General features: G+C 39.8%; 1 protein-coding gene across 4 annotated transcripts in view; it reads right to left on the reverse strand.

The window, feature by feature from the left end:
* The window catches only part of LOC111568352 (A disintegrin and metalloproteinase with thrombospondin motifs 7), a 168,430-nt gene that overhangs the window by 99,658 nt on the left and 49,228 nt on the right, over positions 1-19,544 (reverse strand). For 2 of the 4 annotated variants that reach the window (XM_055011116.1, XM_055011119.1), the window contains 2 exons: positions 5,979-6,128; positions 1,580-1,723 (listed from right to left, as the gene is read on the reverse strand). In XM_055011116.1, the coding sequence (XP_054867091.1) occupies positions 1,580-1,723; positions 5,979-6,128 (294 nt within the window). Of the gene's footprint in view, positions 1-1,579; positions 1,724-5,978; positions 6,129-14,261; positions 19,458-19,544 lie in introns of those variants that run through there. The other 2 variants (XM_055011123.1, XM_055011120.1) reach the window with 2 other exon arrangements.

Here is a 19,544-nt window from a genome sequence, read left to right on the forward strand (position 1 = left end):
CATTTCTACTGTCATTAGCTATAACTGCTGCACTCCAGTGACTGACTGTGGACCTGAGCTCTCCTTCTACATGATAATTATCATCATTCTATTGTTATTTAGTGTTTCATGGTCCAACAGCAGCATGGATTTGCCCCTTATTTTACTTATTCTTAAATAAAACATGTATGAACTACTGGATACCTTCAATTTCTCCATCCATCCATTATCCATCTATCCATCCATCCATCCATTATCCATCCATGATGCACCCATCCATCATCAACCATCCATCCATCCATCCATCCATCCATCCATCCATCCATTATCCATCCATCCATTCATCCATCCATCCATTATCCACCCATCCATCCATCAACATCCATCCATCCATCCATCCATCAACCATTCATCCATCAACCATTCATCCATTTTCCATCCATCCATTATTCATCAACCATCCATCCATCCATTATCCATCCATCAACCATCCATCCATCCACCATTCATCCATCCATCCATTATCCATCCATCAACCATCCATCCATCTGTCAACCAATCGTCCATCAACCATCCATCCATCCATCATTATCCATCCATGATGCACCCATCCATCATCAACCATCCATCCATCCATCCATCCATCCATCCATCTATTATCCATCCATCCATTATCCACCCATCCATCCATCAACCATCCATCCATTATCCATCCATCCATCCATCCATCATCCATCCATCAACCATTCATCCATTTTCCATCCATCCATTATTCATCAACCATCCATCCATCCATTATCCATCATCCATCCATCAACCATTCATCCATCCATCCATTATCCATCCATCAACCATCCATCCACCCGTCAACCAATCGTCCATCAACCATCCATCCATCCATCCATCCATCCACCAACCATCCATTATTCATCCATCCATCCATAAATTATCCATCATCCATCCATTATCCATCCATCAACCATCCATCCATCAACCATCCATCCATCCATCCATTATCCATCCATCCACCATCCATTATCCATCCATCCATTATCCATCCATCATCCATCCATCCATCCATCCATTATCCATCCATCCATCCATCCATTACCCAACCATCCATCAACCATCATCCATCCATCCATTATCATCATCCATCCATTATCCAACCATCCATCATCCATCCATTATCCATCCATCCATCAATCCATCCATCTATCTATCAACCATCCATCCATCATCCATTATCCATTAATCCATCCATCCATCCATCCATCAACCATCCATCCATCCATCCATCCATCATCCGTCCATCCATTATCCATCCATCATCCGTCCATCCATCCATCAACCATCCACCATCAACCATCCATCATCCATCCATCCATCCATTATCCAACCATCCATTTATTGTGTATATGTACAGGACAGGTCATGATACTGTGAGACAACAGGATGAGGAATGTTTGCCTGAGCATGACCCCTGCTGTCATTTTATCACTTCATTATTATTATTCTTATTCTTATTGTGCTCCATACACGTACTGTACATCTTGAAGCTGAACACATAAAGCTGTAAAGCAGAATATGAGTTACTCACTCTAGGAAGCGGGTGATGTACTGGCGGCTGCAGCGGGACCACCTGGGCAGGGAGGTGCCGTACAGGAGCTGTGGAGACATGACGAAAGGTCGTTTCCCAATGGGTTCACAGTCATTACCGTTGCCATCATGCTGAATCCCAAAGCTGCGACATAAAAGCACATCCCACAGAAGAGGGCAATTAAAGCCAGAGGGCACAGCATGGAACATGAACATCCAGCTCAAGCTCCAGCTGCAACAAGGCTGGCTCTTTATTTTATAATAGAAAATTTGCATATGGAAGGATTTGGGCATGAAGAAAACATTATGCTAGAACTAATCTCTCTCTGTAACCTCAGAAACATCAAAGTTACAACTGAAGCTTAATGTAAAACTGGAACCGCTGCCTTTCATTGATGTGCAGTTTACATCCATGTATTTATGGAACACATGTAGTGAAGACTTTGAAGGAGTTGAGGAGGCGGGAACACAACATTAGTGAATTCATTATGAGAAATACAATCACAATCTCCCATTCTGTTTCTGAGTTACGGCAGAACATTATGAAGTGAAGTTTACTCTTGCAATTAAAATCACTTCACTATTTAATCATATTTGTGTGAAGTTTTGTCATATTTAGCACATGAATTCACAAGTTATGCCCAAAAGTTCTGTGTTTTATGAGGTCAGAGTGACATCTGAACACCAAATCTAATCAGAACATTCTTGACTCGGAGACATCCAAGAGATTACAGGAATAGGAAGGACGAACTGACAGAACGAAAGCCAAAAACATTCTGCTCCCAGTCATGACCGCCACCATCGCAGACGTTTCATCAAGTGCATGTTCACACGAATTCCATGGAGAAATTTTTTAATGTTTTTGAGGGTCAACATTTAATTAGAAAGCAACTCAACACTGTTTGCTTTCAATGCATCGACATTTTAAAAGAGGACAGAATCAAAACAACATTTCATCTTAACGCGTTTTAATCAGCTGTAGGCATAAATGTGCTGAAAGAAACTGAATAAAAATCACATTTTGTTCAGTCAAAGGCTGTTCTGGATGCTTTCTTTTAAAAAATACGTCACAACGACAGTTTTACAACATGAAGAAGAATCAGGAAGGGAAAATAGAATCATTTTCACGAGGTTTGTTCTCTTTAGTGAATCAAAAAAGACTTTAGCAGACGGTGAAACAAACGGGGGTCGAATTGTCACAAAAATCTGCACAAAAAAAATGAAAGTGCTTTTTTTCACATTGGAATGCTGAGTTGTCCTCAGGCTGTCAATCAACTGGAGCTTCAGGGAACTCATTCCTCCCTCTGGAAGAAGCATCTGGTGTTTACCGTGAGCTGCTGTCAGTCTGACACTTGTTCATGCATTTAATAAAATAATACATGCAGGATTAGCTGCCAGATTTAAACCCGTACGATGGAGAAAAAGGTTCTTTGTGCACGTTATCAGGATGGAGACTTGGCGTGGGACACAACGCTTTAAGGGATCTGTAGGCTCACATTAATGTAGAGAACGTGATATTTTCAGCAGGACTGGGCTCCTGTTATTCACCTTTAAAGCAGAATTCACTCAGGGTTCAGACAGAATAACAAGCGACAAAATAATTTGTGTTTTTCGATTTGCTATAATCCTCAAACTGGTAACGTGACCACCATACAGAGAACATAAATTTAATGAAATGAGCAGAAAGCACAAATGTTCTCAGATATCTGGTTGCTACAGAGCATTAATTATGAGTCTTCATTTGTTTCCTTTAAACCATCAAACCTGGTGCCTGTTTTTGTGCTTTTAAATCAAACAAACAAAAACAACACGAAGAATTAAGAAAAAAAAATAATAATGAAATCCCCAGATAGGTAATCTACAGTGTACTGTGTTAAGAACCGTCTTTGTGTTAATACGTGGTTTTTTGTTTGATGGCCGGTTCGTGTTCCTTTCTGTGGAGGCTTATGGGCTATTGTTTGTTTAAATGCTCTTTATTTGCTTTAATTATCCAGCTTGTTGTGAAGCCACTTGAGGAAAAATCCATTAAATAGTGTTAATAGAGGCTGGAAGTAAAAACAGGCTCTTCCTGGCAGGGTAATGATGTCTAATGAGAAGAACCATCGGAAGCAGCAGAGTTCATACATTTGTACAGTTTCATTTATCAGATGCTTTTATCCACAACAACGTACATCTGAGAGGAGATCCAACAAGTAAGGATCTAGTCAGGAGCAAACAACCTGGATAAAAGCCATGAACAGCTCGGGTGTGATAACAGGACCGTGTTTTCTACAGGCAGAGCAGGAGGGAATAGGAATTATTTTGAAAAATGTTTTGCAGTCTGTGAAGTGTGTTGTTGTGCAGTGGGTTTCTAGACTTTTCTTAAAGACTGAGAGGGACTCTGCAGATGGAACAGAGTTTGGAAAGTCGCTCCACTACAGAGGAGAAGAGTCCAGCTGTGGACCGGTCCTGTAGTGGAGGTTAGATCCTTTTATTAGCTGAGCGCAGGGAGCAGGAGGGATTTAGACCTGGATGATGGAGTTCAGGTAGGAGGGAGCTGTTTTCATTCTAGTTTTGAATGCAATTTTGTACATACGGAACTAAAAATTAAAAATATCCCGTCATAATCACCATTATTGTGGATATGGACCAAACTACATTAGTCACTCAGGTTCCCGTGATGTATGAGTCGTTTTTTCATGGTTTATGATTATTTAACCCTCCTGTTGTCCTCATTTACAGGCACCAAAAAATATTGTTTCCTTGTCAGAAAAAAAATCCAAAAATTCAGCAAAAAAATTCCCCAAATTTCTGAAAATTAGCAAAACCTTCAAGAAGACAATTCCAATCATTCCTTAAAAGTTTCCCTGAAAAGTTTTATTTTAAAAAAAAAGCCTCCAAATTTGGCAAGAAAATTCTTGTAAATATTTTCAAAAAATGAGCAAAAATCTTCCAAAAAAATCCTAAAAATATCTAAAGTGATTCCATATATATCAGTAAAACTTCTAATATTTTCTTTAAGAACATTCACAAAAAAATCAACCAAAATCTAACAAAATTCACTGGATTTTGGTTGATTTTTTTGTGAATGTTCTTAAGAAACATTTTTAACATTTTTTTCCACCAAAAAAATGTCCAAAGATTTCCCAAAAACGTTGAAAATGTGAACATCAGAAGTTTCATTGTGAAAATAGATGTTTGTCCCACATTTTCAAACTTTAAAACGGGTCAATTTTGACCCAAAGGACGACACGAGGGTTAAAGAGAGAACCTGAACACTGGAGCCCTAAAGTGAGAAGATCTATGGACTAAAGGGAATTTTGCTGGCATAGATTGAGATTAATTATCCCTTAAGAAACAACGGTCACTGCAAATCGATACCAAGTAGTTCTCAGTGATCAGCGTTGCCATCCAGTGAAACACTCTGATGGTGAACTCACTGATCCGCTCCACAGAAGAGGGACCAAAGCTCACTGAAAGGGTTAATTAAGTTGATTTATGTTGGTTTTTCTTTTAAAGGTGCCATAGAGAACCCATTTCTAACCAATTAGTCTAAGTTGCACATGTTCCCAGAATGCGTACTTCAAATTTCAGCCCAAAATGCTGCGAAACACTGCGGATTCTACCATTCAAATATTACCTCTGGTTCTAAATGTGCTGTTTCAGTGCATTCACATTTTATTTCATCACTTAAACAGACGTGTCGCTGATCTTCTAAAGACTAGAATATTAGAATAAAGACATAAACTTTATTGATTCTTCACTGCACAAATTCATTTATTATGACAACTAATAGGCACAGAGGGAGGGATATTCATCGAGGAATAGAAAAGAAAGACCATTTTTTTCTTGCTGTAGAAGAGAGTGCTTGTTCAGAATACAAGATATTTGTGTCGATTTTGAGGAGAGTTTGTTTTCCACTCTTTCCACAGTTCATCAAAGACTGAGTGACTAAAACTTCTGTTTAGTTTCACTTTTCAGTTGTGTTGAGTGTGTTCATTTGCTCTGCATACTGAGACCTGCATTTTGCTTCAGGTTTGTAATGAAAAGCACATTATCTGATGTTGTTCCCGCTGTATTTGTGTGGAAGGATGTGTTTCTGGTTTCCTGCAGCGTCTCTGGGATTTTTATATGTATTTTTTGCTCGGCTGAGTGGTGATGTCTCATGAAAGGCTGATTTGTTGGTTAATCATCCCTTAATGAGGAAAAGTGGATTCTGCAGGTATTCAGCTGACTTGAGGGATTTAACCACTCCCAGATTTCTGAACAGATTTTTAATTATTTCATTTATTCTGTGTTAGGCTCCATTAAAAATAAAACATGTCACAGTGCCCCCATCACCACACCAGCAGCATAAAGATTAAATATACAGATCATGAGGACTGTATACTCCAGGTGTTTGTCATGTGATGAAGCCTTACTTGTGTCCCAGCTCGTGCGCTACAGTGAAGGCCAATGGGAGGCCGGTGTCTTCGCTGATGCTGCAGCTCCGATGAGGCTGACACATCCCGGCCACGTGGGACAAACCCAGCGTCTCACAGGGCCTGTTGATGGCTGCACAGATGTCCTTCCTGTGGAAAAACCATGGAGCGTTGGTGAGAATTCAAGGAGGAGAGAAGAAAACATCTTCTGCCAGCCGGGTACACTCAATTATTCACTGATTACACCACTGAATTTTACATGTGCTTCACTTCCTGTTCTTAATTAAAAACTAAAAAGTGCAGCTGTGGTTGAAGCTCACAGATACACAATGATTCATCAGACTAGTGGGCCAGCAGGTCTGTTCAGCTTCATGGCAGAGTTTTCAGTGTCATGAAGGTGGCTGGTTACATCTCCAAGGTAACTGTAGAGCCATCCTGGTTCTGTTCAGAGTTTCAGATTTAAATCGGAAGTAAGAAACATCTCCCTTTAACCAAGTCATTTGTTTTTCACTGATTGACTCTCAGCTGAAGGAACATGATAAAACCTGATGAGCTGTACGTCACCTATGGCACTGAATGAAGCCATTTAGTCACAGTATTACACGTTGTACGTATTGGGTTGCCGTGGAAACCCGACTTGTATTTCGCTGCTGATGCAGAAATCGCATAAATGTGTTTTTATGTATGAGACTGCAGCGACTTTAAGCAGCTCCTTCAGCTCCATTCTGCTAGAAGGAATATCACCACAGCTCCTTTATTCCTTCTACAGTCATCTGTTCAACATGTCCACATCACCGGATCTTAACCCTGCTGTTGTCCTCATTTACTGGCACCAAAAAAAAGTTTCGTTGTCTGAAAAAATCCCAAAATTCAGAAAAAAAGTTCCCAAATTTATGAAAATTTACAAAACTTTCAGGAAGAAAATTCCAATAATTCCTTAAAAGTTTCCCTTAAAAGTTTTATTTGAAAAAAATCCCCCAAAAGTTGGCAAGAAAATTCTTGCAAATATTTTCAAAAAATGAGGAAAAATCTTGCAAAAAAATCCTAAAAATATCTAAAGTGATTAGATATATCAGTTAAACTTCTAATATTCTCTTAAGAACATTCACAAAAACCTTTTTTTGGTGAATGTTCTTAAGAAACATCTTTAGCGTTTCTTTTTTTCCACCAAAAAATGTTCAAAGATTTCTCAAAAATGTTGAAAATGTGGACATCAGAAGTTTCACTGTGAAAATATGTATTTTTTCCACATTTTCAAACTTTAAAACGGGTCAACTTTGAGAAGGGTTAATGTTTTAATAGTTGTTTTTATAAAGTGGTTTGTTGTTTATACTGTGTTGTTTTTTTACAAGTGCCAAAAAAGTTTCGGAGTAGAAATGCAATGACAATAAATATCCTTGATCCATTGCAGTAACAAATTTAACAGTTTTTTTCCCTTCACAGCCTGTCAGGTGCAACAACCTGCATAATGTAAAACTGTTTTAACTCTTCCAGTGTAACGGCATTATTAATGCTGTATTTTTCCCTTCATAACCTTTCAGGTTAAAACAATCCTCATCATGTAACACTGTTTTTATCCTACAGCTCTTCCAGATCAACTACAGCGGTGGAAAAACGTTTTGGACACCCCATACATTTGTGACGTATTGCATTAAAAAAAACTCTCCCTCTTATTCATCCATCCATACATCCATACATCACTTAATCCTCATTAGGGTCACTGTGGGCGGAGTCTATCCCAGCTGACTGAGGGTGAAGGTTCACCTGGACAGGTAACAGTCTATCACAGGGCTACACATAGAGACAAACAATCACACTCACATTCACACCTACAGACAGTTTAGAATCACCAGTTAACCTCAGCATGTTTGTGGACTGTGGGAGGAAGCTGGAGAACCTGGAGGAAACCCACACATGTACAGGAGAACATGGAGACTCCATGCAGGAAGATCTTCAGGCTGTGACAGAGCTAACCACTGATCCATGTGCAGCCCACGCCTAAAACAGCATTTCCAGATCTCAGTATAACTACACCTGCAGAGAAAGATGCCAACATCTACTGATATGAATCACTGAAAAGATATTGGAAATGATCCCAGGGGTTTTCTATTACTATGGAATCAGATTCACACAAGGCACTACTATGTTCCAGAGCTTTAATATGCTTAGAAAACATGGAGACTCCATGCAGGAAGATCCCAGGAAGGCTTGGACACGAAACAGGGATCTTCTAGCTGCGAGGCTACAGAACTAATCACTGATCCACTGTGCAACTCGTCATACATTTATATTCCTTGTTATTCTCCGTTAAATCAACCCGTTGACACACAATTGGTTCATGTAGTGCAGAAGAAGAGTCACATGACGCCCTCAGGAGTGTTTCTACACTTTTCTGCATCTCAGTACAGCTGTGGCGTCATTTGTAGACACAGTTTAAGCTCTAAATCTGCTGCTGTTCCCTGTGTGAGCTGAGCAGACGGGAGGTGAAGCATCAACCAGGCAGGAAGAAGAGGACGGAGGGAGAGGAAGGACAGGTGAGCATCTGAAGCATGAAAAGACTGAACGATGACAACAGAAGGCCAAAGAGACGGATTTGGACGTGCATGAAAAGGAGAATAAGAAAAGGCCAGATATCACTTGTTTGTGCTGAACCTTTTAATAGACAACATTCTCCACCTTTCAGCCAAAAAGCCAGCATTGAGCCTTCTCCTCACCTGTAAGCCTTTAAAAAAATAAAATCCAGAATCCTTCCTATCGACGTGGCTTCCTATTGCTCTATTCTTGATCTTCCATCGAACGCATTTCTCCCTTCTCATCCCTCACAGTTTGATGTTTCCTCCATGTTGACATCTTCCTTTTCACTGGGTCCAGACTGATAAGAGGCTTTGATTCTAACAGCAGAGAGCTCACACCAGTTGTTTTTCACTTTACTTCTGCCTCAGTTAGAAAATACAAGAAAGTGACTAATCTAATGTTTTTTTTTTTTAGCACTTTCTACATATTTACATTACTACATTCTGTTATAAATATATAAATAGTGACTGAAAACCAAACACTTCAAAATAAAAGCTTGGCATTTTCTAAGATGTTTTTCTTGCTTTTTTTATTTATTGTACTTTATTCTTGTTTTTTTAGGATCGCTTTCCTCATGTGTCTCTGGTTGTTTTACTTGTTCTCTTTCTGATTTTCAACCGGGACCTCATTGATTTCTTCTTCGTCTCATTCATCAGTCAGCCCCTCTGTGGTCTTGTCTGTTCCTGTTTTAGTTTTCCTGTTTACCTGACTGAGTTCTCCCCGTTTTCTTTGTGCTCTTTTATTTGTAGTTCTTTTGTTTTACTTTGCTTCTCGCTCCAGTTAGTTTACCATGCTTTTTTGATTTCTGGTTAACCTTTTGAACTTTTTTGTGTTGGCTAAGTTACCAAAGTTTTTGTCTTCTGACATCCCACACAACAAACACCAGTAAAGATAAAACAATACCAGTGGACTTAGTATATCAAAAAGACTGGAGGCATATTTAAAACACTAATTCTGGGCTCAGATTATGTGAGGTTTGGGCCAATTTACCCCCAGTTCACCCTTTTTAGTAAACAAAGGAGAAATGGGATCTGGCATCTTCGTCTGAACTGATGTTGGGTCCAGATTCCTTCTAAACAAGGCTGGTACAGACACAGGCATTCAAGTCACCTAAAGGGTGCTAATGATTGGGAGATGCAGGTAGATTTGGGAGGAAGACTGGCAGTGCCACAGGAGACAGTCTGCACTAGCCTGAGGCCTGATATAGCGCAATTGTCGATCAGTCAGAGGAAAGTTTATTACAGAGAAGAACCAGCAGTGGCCTGAGAGGATGAAAGGAAAAACCTTAGATATGTAGAGTTGGCAGCAGAAACAGGACAGCGAGGTTGGAAAGTTGGAGTTTGTCTAGCAGAAGTAGGAAGAACAGGGATCAACTATATCATTACTGGGAGAACTGGGGCTGTGTGGACAGAATCTGGTTCACATCCCGGCCTTCCTGGGATCTTTCTGCATGGAGTCTTCATGTTCTCCCTGTGCAAGAGTGGGTTTTCTCCAGCTTCCTCCCACAGTCCAAAAACCTCCATCATCCATCCATTCATCCATCCATCTTCTTCCTCTTATCCGGGGTTGGGTCGTGGAGGAAGCAGATGAAGCAGGTCCAGACGTTCCTCCTCCCAGCAACACTTTCCAGCTCTTCCTGGGGGATCCCGAGGCGTTCCCAGGCCAGATGAGATATATAATCCCTCCAGCGGGTTCTGAGTCTGCCCCGGGGTCTCCTCCCAGGAGGATGTGTTCAGAAAACCTCCAAAGGAAGTCTCCCTGGAGAATGTGAATCAGATGTCCAAACCTCCTCAACTGGTTCCTTTAGAGGTGAAGGATCAGCAGCTCTACTCTGAGCTCCCTCTGGATGTCTGAGCTTCTCCCCCTATCTCTAAGGCTGAGCCCAGCCACCCTACGGAGGAAGCTCATTTCAGATGCTTGTATCCAGGATCTCATTCTTTGGGTCACTACCCAGAGCTCATGACCATAGGTGAGGGTTGGACGGTAGATGGATGGTAAACTGAGAGCTTCTCCTTGAGGCTCAGCTCCCTCTTCACCACGACGGTTCGGTACAACGTCCACATTACTGCTGACGCCACCAATCCTCCTGTCCATCTCTAGCTCCATTTTCCCATCACTCCTGAACAAGATCCAGAGATACTTGAACTCCTTCTCTTGAGGAAGCAACTCCCTCCCAAGTAGTCCAGAAACATGCTGAGGTTAATTGGTGATTCTAAATTGTCCGTAGGTATAAATGTGAGTGTGATTGTTTGTCTCTATGTGTAGCCCTGTGATAGACTGTTACCTGTCCAGGTGAACCTGTGATAGACTGTTACTTGTCCAGGTGTCCCCTGTCTTCACCCTCAGTCAGCTGGGACAGACTCCAGCCCTCCACTACCCGGATGAGGATTAAGTGGTGGATGGATGCATGGATGTACAGTGGTATGGAAAAGTTTGGGCACCCCTGATAATTTTCAAGATTTTCCTTTATAAATCACTGGTTGTTCGGATCAGCAATTTCAGTGAAATATATAACAGACGAACACAGTGATATTTGAGAAGTAAATGAAGTTTATAGGATTTACAGAAAGTGTGCAATAATTATTTATACAAAAGGAGGCAGGTGCATAAATTTGGGTACCCTTGTTGTTTTATTGATTTGAATACCTTCAGCACTAATTATTGGAACACAAAATGTGTTTGGTAAGCTCACTGACCCTTGACCTACATACACAGGTGAAGCCAATCATGATAAAGGGTATTTAAGGTGGCCAATTGCAAGTTGTTCTCCTCTTTGCATCTTCTCTGAAGAGTGGCAACATGGGAGCCTCAAAACAACTGTCAAATGACCTGAAAGCAAAGATTGTTCAACATCATGGTTTAGGGGAAGGATCCAAAAAGCTAACTCAGAGGTTTCAGCTGTCAGTTTCCACTGTGAGGAACATAGTGAGGAAATGGAAGACCACAGGCACAGTTCTAGTTAAGGCCCAGAGTGGCAGGTCAAGAAAAATCTCAGATAAGCAGAGGCGAAGGATTGTAAGAACAGTCAAACTTAACCCACAGACCAGCTCCAAAGACCTACAACGTGATCTTGCTGCAGATGGTGTCACTGTGCATCGTTCTACTATTCAGCACACTTTGCACAAGGGGATGCTGTATGGGAGAGTAATGCAGAAGAAGCCTTTTCTGCGCACATGCCACAAACAAGAGTCGCTTGAGGTATGCTAAAGCACATTTGGACAAGCCAGCTTCATTTTGGAATAAGGTGCTGTGGACTGATGAAACTAAAATTGAGTTATTTGGACATAACAAGGGGCGTTATGCATGGCGGATGAAGAACACAGCATTCCAAGACAAACACTTGCTACCCACAGTAAAATTTGGTGGTGGTTCCATCATGCTGTGGGGCTGTGTGGCCAGTGCAGGTACTGGTAATCTTGTTAAAGATGAAGGTCGCATGGATTCCAGTCAGTATCAGCAGATTCTTGCAAACAATGTTCAAGAATCAGTGACAAAGTTGAAGTTGCGCTGGATAATTCAACAAGACAACGACCCTAAACACTGCTCAAATTCTACTAGGGCATTCATGCAGAGGAACAAGTACAATGTTCTGGAATGGCCATCTCAGTCCCCAGACCTGAATATTATTGAAAATCTGTGGTGTGATTTAAAGTGGGCTGTCCATGCTTGGAAACCATCAACCCTGACTGAACTGGAGATGTTTTGTAAAGAAGAACGGTCAAAAACACCTTCAACCAGGATCCAGACCCTCATTGGAAGCTATAGGAAGCATTTAGAGGCTGTTATTTCTGCAAAAGGAGGATCTACTAAATATTGATGTAATTTTCCTGTTGGGGTGCCCAAATTTATGCACCTGCTTACTTTTGTTTAATTATTGCACACTTTCTGTAAATCCTATAAATTTCTTTTCACTTCTCAAATATCACTGTGTTCGTCTGTTATATATTTCACTGAAATTGCTGATCCGAACAACCAGTGATTTATAAAGGAAAATCTTGAAAATTATCAGGGGTGCCCAAACTTTTCCATACCACTGTATGTATGTATGTATGTATGTATGTATGTATGTATGTATATACGTATGATGGATGGATGGATGGATGGATGGATGATAGATGGATGGACAGATGGACGGACGGACAGATGGTCATGTGAGGAGTTTTACAGAACCAGTCTTAGAGCTCCTGAACTTCCTGCAGACTTCTTGTGTGTCTACAAGAAGTTCAGGAGCTCTAAAGAATGTGAAGATGCTAAAGAAGAGAACTAAACGAGACAAACTGCCATTTTCCCATGACTTGTGTGCATTCCTACAAAATGCATGAGTCACTTTTGAACTTGTAAACATCCAATCAGCACATTTTTAGCGATATATATATATATATATATATAACGAGATGCTAACGATTTCAGCCACCTAAATTCATTCACTACTTCAAGCTGAAGGACAAAACAGGAGAACAAGTTTAGGAAAACATCAGTTTCTACAGAGGAGTTTTCTTCTTATAAACTTGTGTTAACAAATGGGTCAGGCAGAAAACATCTACCATCCAGTGGGCCTAAGGCTGGTCCCACTTTAACATTTGCTCAGAGCATCTTCACATCCTTCAGTCTTCAGGAGGTCTGTCATTGTATCAATCTTCTCATTGGTCTTCCACTTTTGTTTTTTCTCACTGCAGTATTCCAGAAAGTTATTGCATCAGAGCCTCCATTTCGTTTCCATCTGTTTCCCCACACATGAGCTGATGCTCCGTCAGGCACAATAATCTGAATAATATCCCATCCTGTGGGGTTTACCATTATTTTCCATTCTTGCAACAGGATCCATGAAGTTCCTTCTTAATTGTTTGATACAACCTGTTCAGATAGATCTGAAACTCCTTCAGTATGAGGTCAGCCAAAGTTACAGCAACTAGTTGTTCACGTAAACTCTTTTCACTCAACAACTGTCTCCAAGTTTGGTGGAAGAAACCAACTTGTTAATCAGGCTGCCTTAATGTTCTTTGTGCACAGCTGTTTCCTGTTGTTTTAAAGCTAACTGGCTTCATATCTCACACACACACATGAGAAAGGTGTCAATCTTCTTTAACCAGAGAAAGCAAAATGTCAAACTCTTTCTTTAGCAGCTTTAAAGGGAACTGTTGTGAAAACTGTGGTGACAGAGCAGAAGTCCTTTAACATTCAGGAATAAAAGGTTTTTTACATTTTCAAAGGAGCATTGTTGGGTAAAATGACAAAGAGAATAATTCCTTCCCCACTGGTGGCCGGTTTTATCTTTCAGCAGAAGACCACAGGAGAACACCTTTTGAACTTGTGTTATTAGTTAGACTTTTTATTTTACTGTCATTTTTGCTCCTTATTCTATTGTCTGTTATTCTTATGATTTCACACTTGCTTTCCTGCAGTAGAGCGCCATATTTCAGTGATTTTATATCAAACTTCATAGCTGCAGCTGCATTCTGATATTTAAGAGGGAAATTGTTCATTATACAGGTATAGAAACACCTTTTAATGTGGGGATGTCAAACTCATCTTAGTCCAGGTTCCACATTCAGCCCAGTTTGATCTCCAGTGGACCGGACCAGTAAAACCACAGCAGAATAACCTATAAATAAAACAACTCCTAATGGTTCCTTTGGTTTAGTGCAAAAAGTACATTCTGAAAATGTTCACGTTTAAGGAATTATATTTTTACAAAACATCATGACCAACCTGAAATTTCTGAAGAAAGATAAATTCAGTTTCATCAACATTCAGCCTCAGTTTCTCATTTCCACATTACAACTTCCAGATCAGAGTGTCTACAAAGGAACACAACATTTAGTCATCTGGAACTGAACCAGAGAGGATTTACTGGAGGATCAAAACGACAAAAGTCAGACATAAAAAGACAAAAAACAACAAAAACAAGACAAAATATGACAAAAATGAGACACAGGGCAACAAAAATGAGAAACAAAATGACAAAAAACGGAACAACAAAAAGAGACAAAAATTAGACTGTGTTTCAAAGCCACAAAAAACACAGAATGACAAAAATGACATGAAATAGCGAATAAAGCAAAACACAAAATAACAAAAAAAGACAAAAAACACAAGCGAGACAAAAAGGAAACACAAAACGACAAAAACGTGACAAACAAGAGTCAGACAAAAACAACAAAAACAAGACAAAATATTACAAAAATGAGACACAAAACGACATCAATGAACAATCTAGTATTTTACTTTCTGATCCAAACAACTTGTCATTGTCTAGAAAAGATTTTAAATTTATAGTTTTACTAATTTCCAATCTGCAGTTAATGTCTTCTCTGGAATTTTTACACTTTGAGGGCCGGATCGGACCCTCTGGAGGACCGCATTTGGCCCACGGGCCGCATGTTGGACACCCCTGTTTTAATGAGTCTTTCAGATGAAGCAGCGGCCACGGAGGAAGTGTAAAATCAGTATTTCCATGATAACGTGAATATGTCTTGAGATAGAGTTCATCAGCAGAGAGACAGAGATGGGTGGTGGAACATTTTTCCTGCTCCTTTGTGTTTGCTACTACCAGGAGAAGCTCTTTATTTATTTTATTTCCTTTGAACTGATGTGAATATTAATGGTCCCACATTCACTGAATCGAAGTCACTCCCACTAGTGGAGATATTTCTCCTATTTCTGTCAGAATTATGTTTCTGCTGTAGGAGGTTCAAGGGGAAATGAGGCTTGTTAAATGGACAGCAGCCTGAAAATGTTCTTATTCCTTCATTCACTCTCAGAATGAAGCCAGTTTTCTGTTCCTGCATATAAGAAGTATTACTAATAACATGAAGAATGTATAATTCATAATATCAATATTTTTTCATTCTTTCAAATTAGATACTGGAGACGTAGCATCTCATTTTCAAGGGTGCCCAACAAACAGAAATCTAAAATACTTGCAAACAAAGACCAAGTAGTACATTAACATCAACAAAAAGAGCAATCGAAGCAGTTTGACTTCCCATTATTTGTAGCACAAAAAAAAGATTAGATAATATAGTAATGATACAATAAATACTGATCGCACAGGCAAATCAAAAGCATCACGAGGTAAGAAATAAAGATGAACTGAAGCAGCTGAAATGGGATGATTAATCCAATCTGAAGGAGTTTTCTAATGGAATGACCTGCATCTGACCTCTTTAAAACATCTAGGAACAAAGAAAAATGGTTTCTGAGTGGACATGAAGACCTACATGGAGCCGAAAGTGGTGATTTCTATGCAGAAAACCTCAAAATAGGTGTGAAATACAACATTAAGGGGGGTGTGGTGAGCGCCAGAGGTGTTTGGAATGACAATAACCAATGATAACTGAGAAATTATTCATTTTTTTAATAGAACAATTTATTGAACAACGAAGGAAAAATTTGTGCAATAACTACAAAGCCTTCGTGCAATATTACAATGCCCTTTTCAGACGTAATCTTACTTCTATGCAGTGCAGTGTTACCATTCTGTACATTCTGCTCTTGTAATTGCTGCTTTTACCATATTTGCTGTACATAATCTGCTGCTTTAGAAAACTCACCTGTTTGTGTATTTTCTTTCTCTTTGTGTATTTTCTTTCTCTTTTTTAATGTGCTGCTCTTTGCTCACATATTAGGCCCTCGGGGATAAATAAAGATTTTTCTGATTCTGATTCTAAACTCAGACAACCAAAAAGTTAAAAGTTTAAATTAAAAGATGAACTAAAAATAACAGCTACAAAACAAGAATGTACCGTATTTTCCGCACCATAAGGCGCACCGGATTATAAGGCACAGTCTCAATTACGGGGTCTATTTCTGTACTTAAGCCATACATAAGGTGCACCGTATTATAAGGCGCATGCTAAAACAAAGTAACGGAAGCAAAACAGTGAGTTTGACTGAACTTTATTCTATTAAGTATTTAAAAATACACTCGCGTTATTTTTTGATCAATCTTTTGTCACAAATTCATCAAAGTCCTCATCTTCTGTATCTGAATTGAACAGCTGGGCCAATTCTCCATCAAACATGCCGGGTTCCCTCTCATCATTGTAGGAGTCAGTCTCGTTGCCGGGTGGCTGTTCAGCAATGATGCCAGCTTTCGCGAAAGCTCGGACGACAGTCAAAGCAGATACCTTAGCCCAGGCATCCACAATCCATTCACATATGGTGGCGTAACTCGCCTGGCGCTGCCTCCCAGTCTTAGTAAAGGTGTGTTCGCCTTCTCTCATCCATCGCTCCCACGACGCTCGCAACTTCACTTTGAACACCCTGTTTACACCAATGTCCAGCGGTTGGAGTTCTTTTGTTAATCCTCCCGGAATGATGGCAAGCTCCGAATTCATTTGCTTCACTTGGTTTTTCACAGTAGCGGTGATATGGGTGCGCATGGAGTCGCAGAAACTCTGTTTTGTCTTCTTAACTTGGCGCAATTCATTCTACTGCTTCCTCCACTTCCGAACCATAGATTCATTGATTTTGAATTCTCTCGTGGCTGCTCTGTTCCCATTTACAACCGCGTAACTGATAGCCTGTAGTTTGAATTGGGCCTCGTAAGCATGTCTCTTCGCTGATGCCATTTTTGGGGGTCCTTAGCCAAACAAATGTTGTTCTGCAGCATACCGGTAGTACAGTATACCTACCTACCGGAGGTGTGGCGGAGGTAAGCGTAGGTACTGTACGTACCTTTATGTAATGTTCTGTAATTGGTTTATCGCTGCCAGCGTATGTAGTGTACGTATTACGTCCCTATGTCAGTGGGAAATGGTCCGACAGTCAATCAAGCGGAGCGGGTTAGGTGGACCTCAGTGCACACATAAGGCGCACCGGGTTAAAAAGTGCACCGTCGTTTTTTGAGAAAATTAAAGGCTTTTAAGTGCGCCTTATAGTGCGGAAAATACGGTAATTAAAGAGTAATGTGTGTCTTTAGTGGTCAGTATTATTCACACATCTCTCTGTATTACGCTGCTCTGCTGGCGTCAGTCTTTTCCAGCTGGTGTTTGTCCAGTTCTTCATCGTGTTGCTGGAGTTTGTGACTCCGCTACTCAGGATCTGAGTTTCTCATAAATATGTTCAACTTCAGTAATAACAGAAGATCTGAGGTTGGAGCCCTGAGTGATGTTTGAACCTGATGGAAAACGGTTTTCAATATAGGATGAAAAAGTCTTAATATTTAAAAGGCCCTGGATGAGGAACTGTGTAAACTGTGTAGTAATTATTGATTGCAGACATTTTCTTTGAAGACGGGAAAAACCGAAGAACTAAAGAAAAGGTGAAAGAAGAAGTTTCTAATCTGGTCGACTGTGTTTGGCAGAAAAAGTTCAAATTGTCCAGCAAGCGATGAGAGAGAAATAAAAAACCAACATCAGTGTGTTTTTTCTGCTCTTTAAGCTGAAAAGGTTGTGATCTTTTCTTTAATGATGAAAGTGAGCTGCTGAATATTATATTCAAATATGTTATTATTACATTTGAATGATTTATTTGTTTTAAACCCCTGGACCCACTCAGCTTGTTAAAAGGCATGTTGTTTATTAAAAAACATTTTTCATAGCAAGAAACAATGAAACTAAAATACTGGTCCTTGAACTTTACATTTGTGAAGTTCTTGGTAAAGTTTCACTGAATCTACGCCTAAAATCACAATATTTTATCAAATCACTTTATTTTCAATTTCTCATTTTAAAATGTGCCAAAAACAAACCATCTGCATTAATCACAATCTGAAAAAAACTAAAAATGAAGGGGTTATCGATGCCATCATGAAGCCATCAGTGACTCAGCTGCAAACATCAGGCATATGAGATAAATTCTGCTGAAATCAGTTGAACTGCAGGCTGTGTTTCCACTGAGCGGAAAGGAAACACATTATACAGCTAAGAACTGAAATATCTGGAGCATATAGTTCAGGTTTTTAGTCCAGTATCGGTAACACCTGTGAGCACTGTTTGACATGTTGCTTTCTGCTTTTTATTCTTTTAATTTTTGAAAAATTATTTAACCTCTTCAGACCTGAGCTTTGGTTGGACTGCATTTTAAATTTCTTCTAGTTATTTGGAATAAGGAGTATCCAATAAATATAACAATCGGACAATATCTAATACATGATTATTACATTTATTATATTTTATTATATTAATACCCTGTTATTTTATATTTATATTGTATTATTATTGTTGTTTTTAATATTGTAATTATTATGAACAATACGCTCTTTAAAAAAAAAGATGTCCACATATATGGACACCAGGTCTTAGGAGGTAAAAAATTTTTTTAAAAATTCTGCTTCTGATTTCTATTTTCTTTGGGCTTTATGGCACTGTAAGTTTGTCATACTGCTCAGAAGACATTCTGGAGCTTCCTCTACTTCTAGCTGTGGTTGTTCTGTTTCCATTGATGTGTAAAACGTCATACTGCAGTAAAACATGAGGCCACAGGGAGCAAAAATGTGACCGGAAGTTTACGAGAAATTCAAACTAGCCACTCATTTAGTGAATGCAGTGAGTTCTGGTCAGGAGGTAATTTATTAGAACTGTCCCATATGAATAACATTAACATTTCCTATTCCTGCAGTGCAGTCTCTGGGATCTGATCATCTCTGTCTGCTTCTACTACAGGCTGTTCCATAACATAGCACAAAAACAAGAAAATTTGCGATGGAAATGACGTCATCTGCATTCTTCTCCCTGCAGCTTCTCAATATGTAAAACCACCTGCAATTTATCTGCTGAATGCAGGTTGTAAACTGCCTCCTGGGGAGACGTGGATGGAGGTGTATTTACCTGGTGAAGACGTGGATGGAGGTGTATTTACCTGGTGAAGACGTGGATGGAGGTGTATTTACCTGGTGAAGACGTGGATGGAGGTGTATTTACCTGGTGAAGACGTGGATGGAGGTGTATTTACCTGGTGAAGACGTGGATGGAGGTGTATTTACCTGGTGAAGACGTGGATGGAGGTGTATTTACCTGGTGAAGACGTGGATGGAGGTGTATTTACCTG

The sequence above is a fragment of the Amphiprion ocellaris genome, chromosome 1, assembly GCF_022539595.1.
Source record: "Amphiprion ocellaris isolate individual 3 ecotype Okinawa chromosome 1, ASM2253959v1, whole genome shotgun sequence".
Classification (NCBI taxonomy): Eukaryota; Metazoa; Chordata; class Actinopteri; family Pomacentridae; genus Amphiprion; species Amphiprion ocellaris.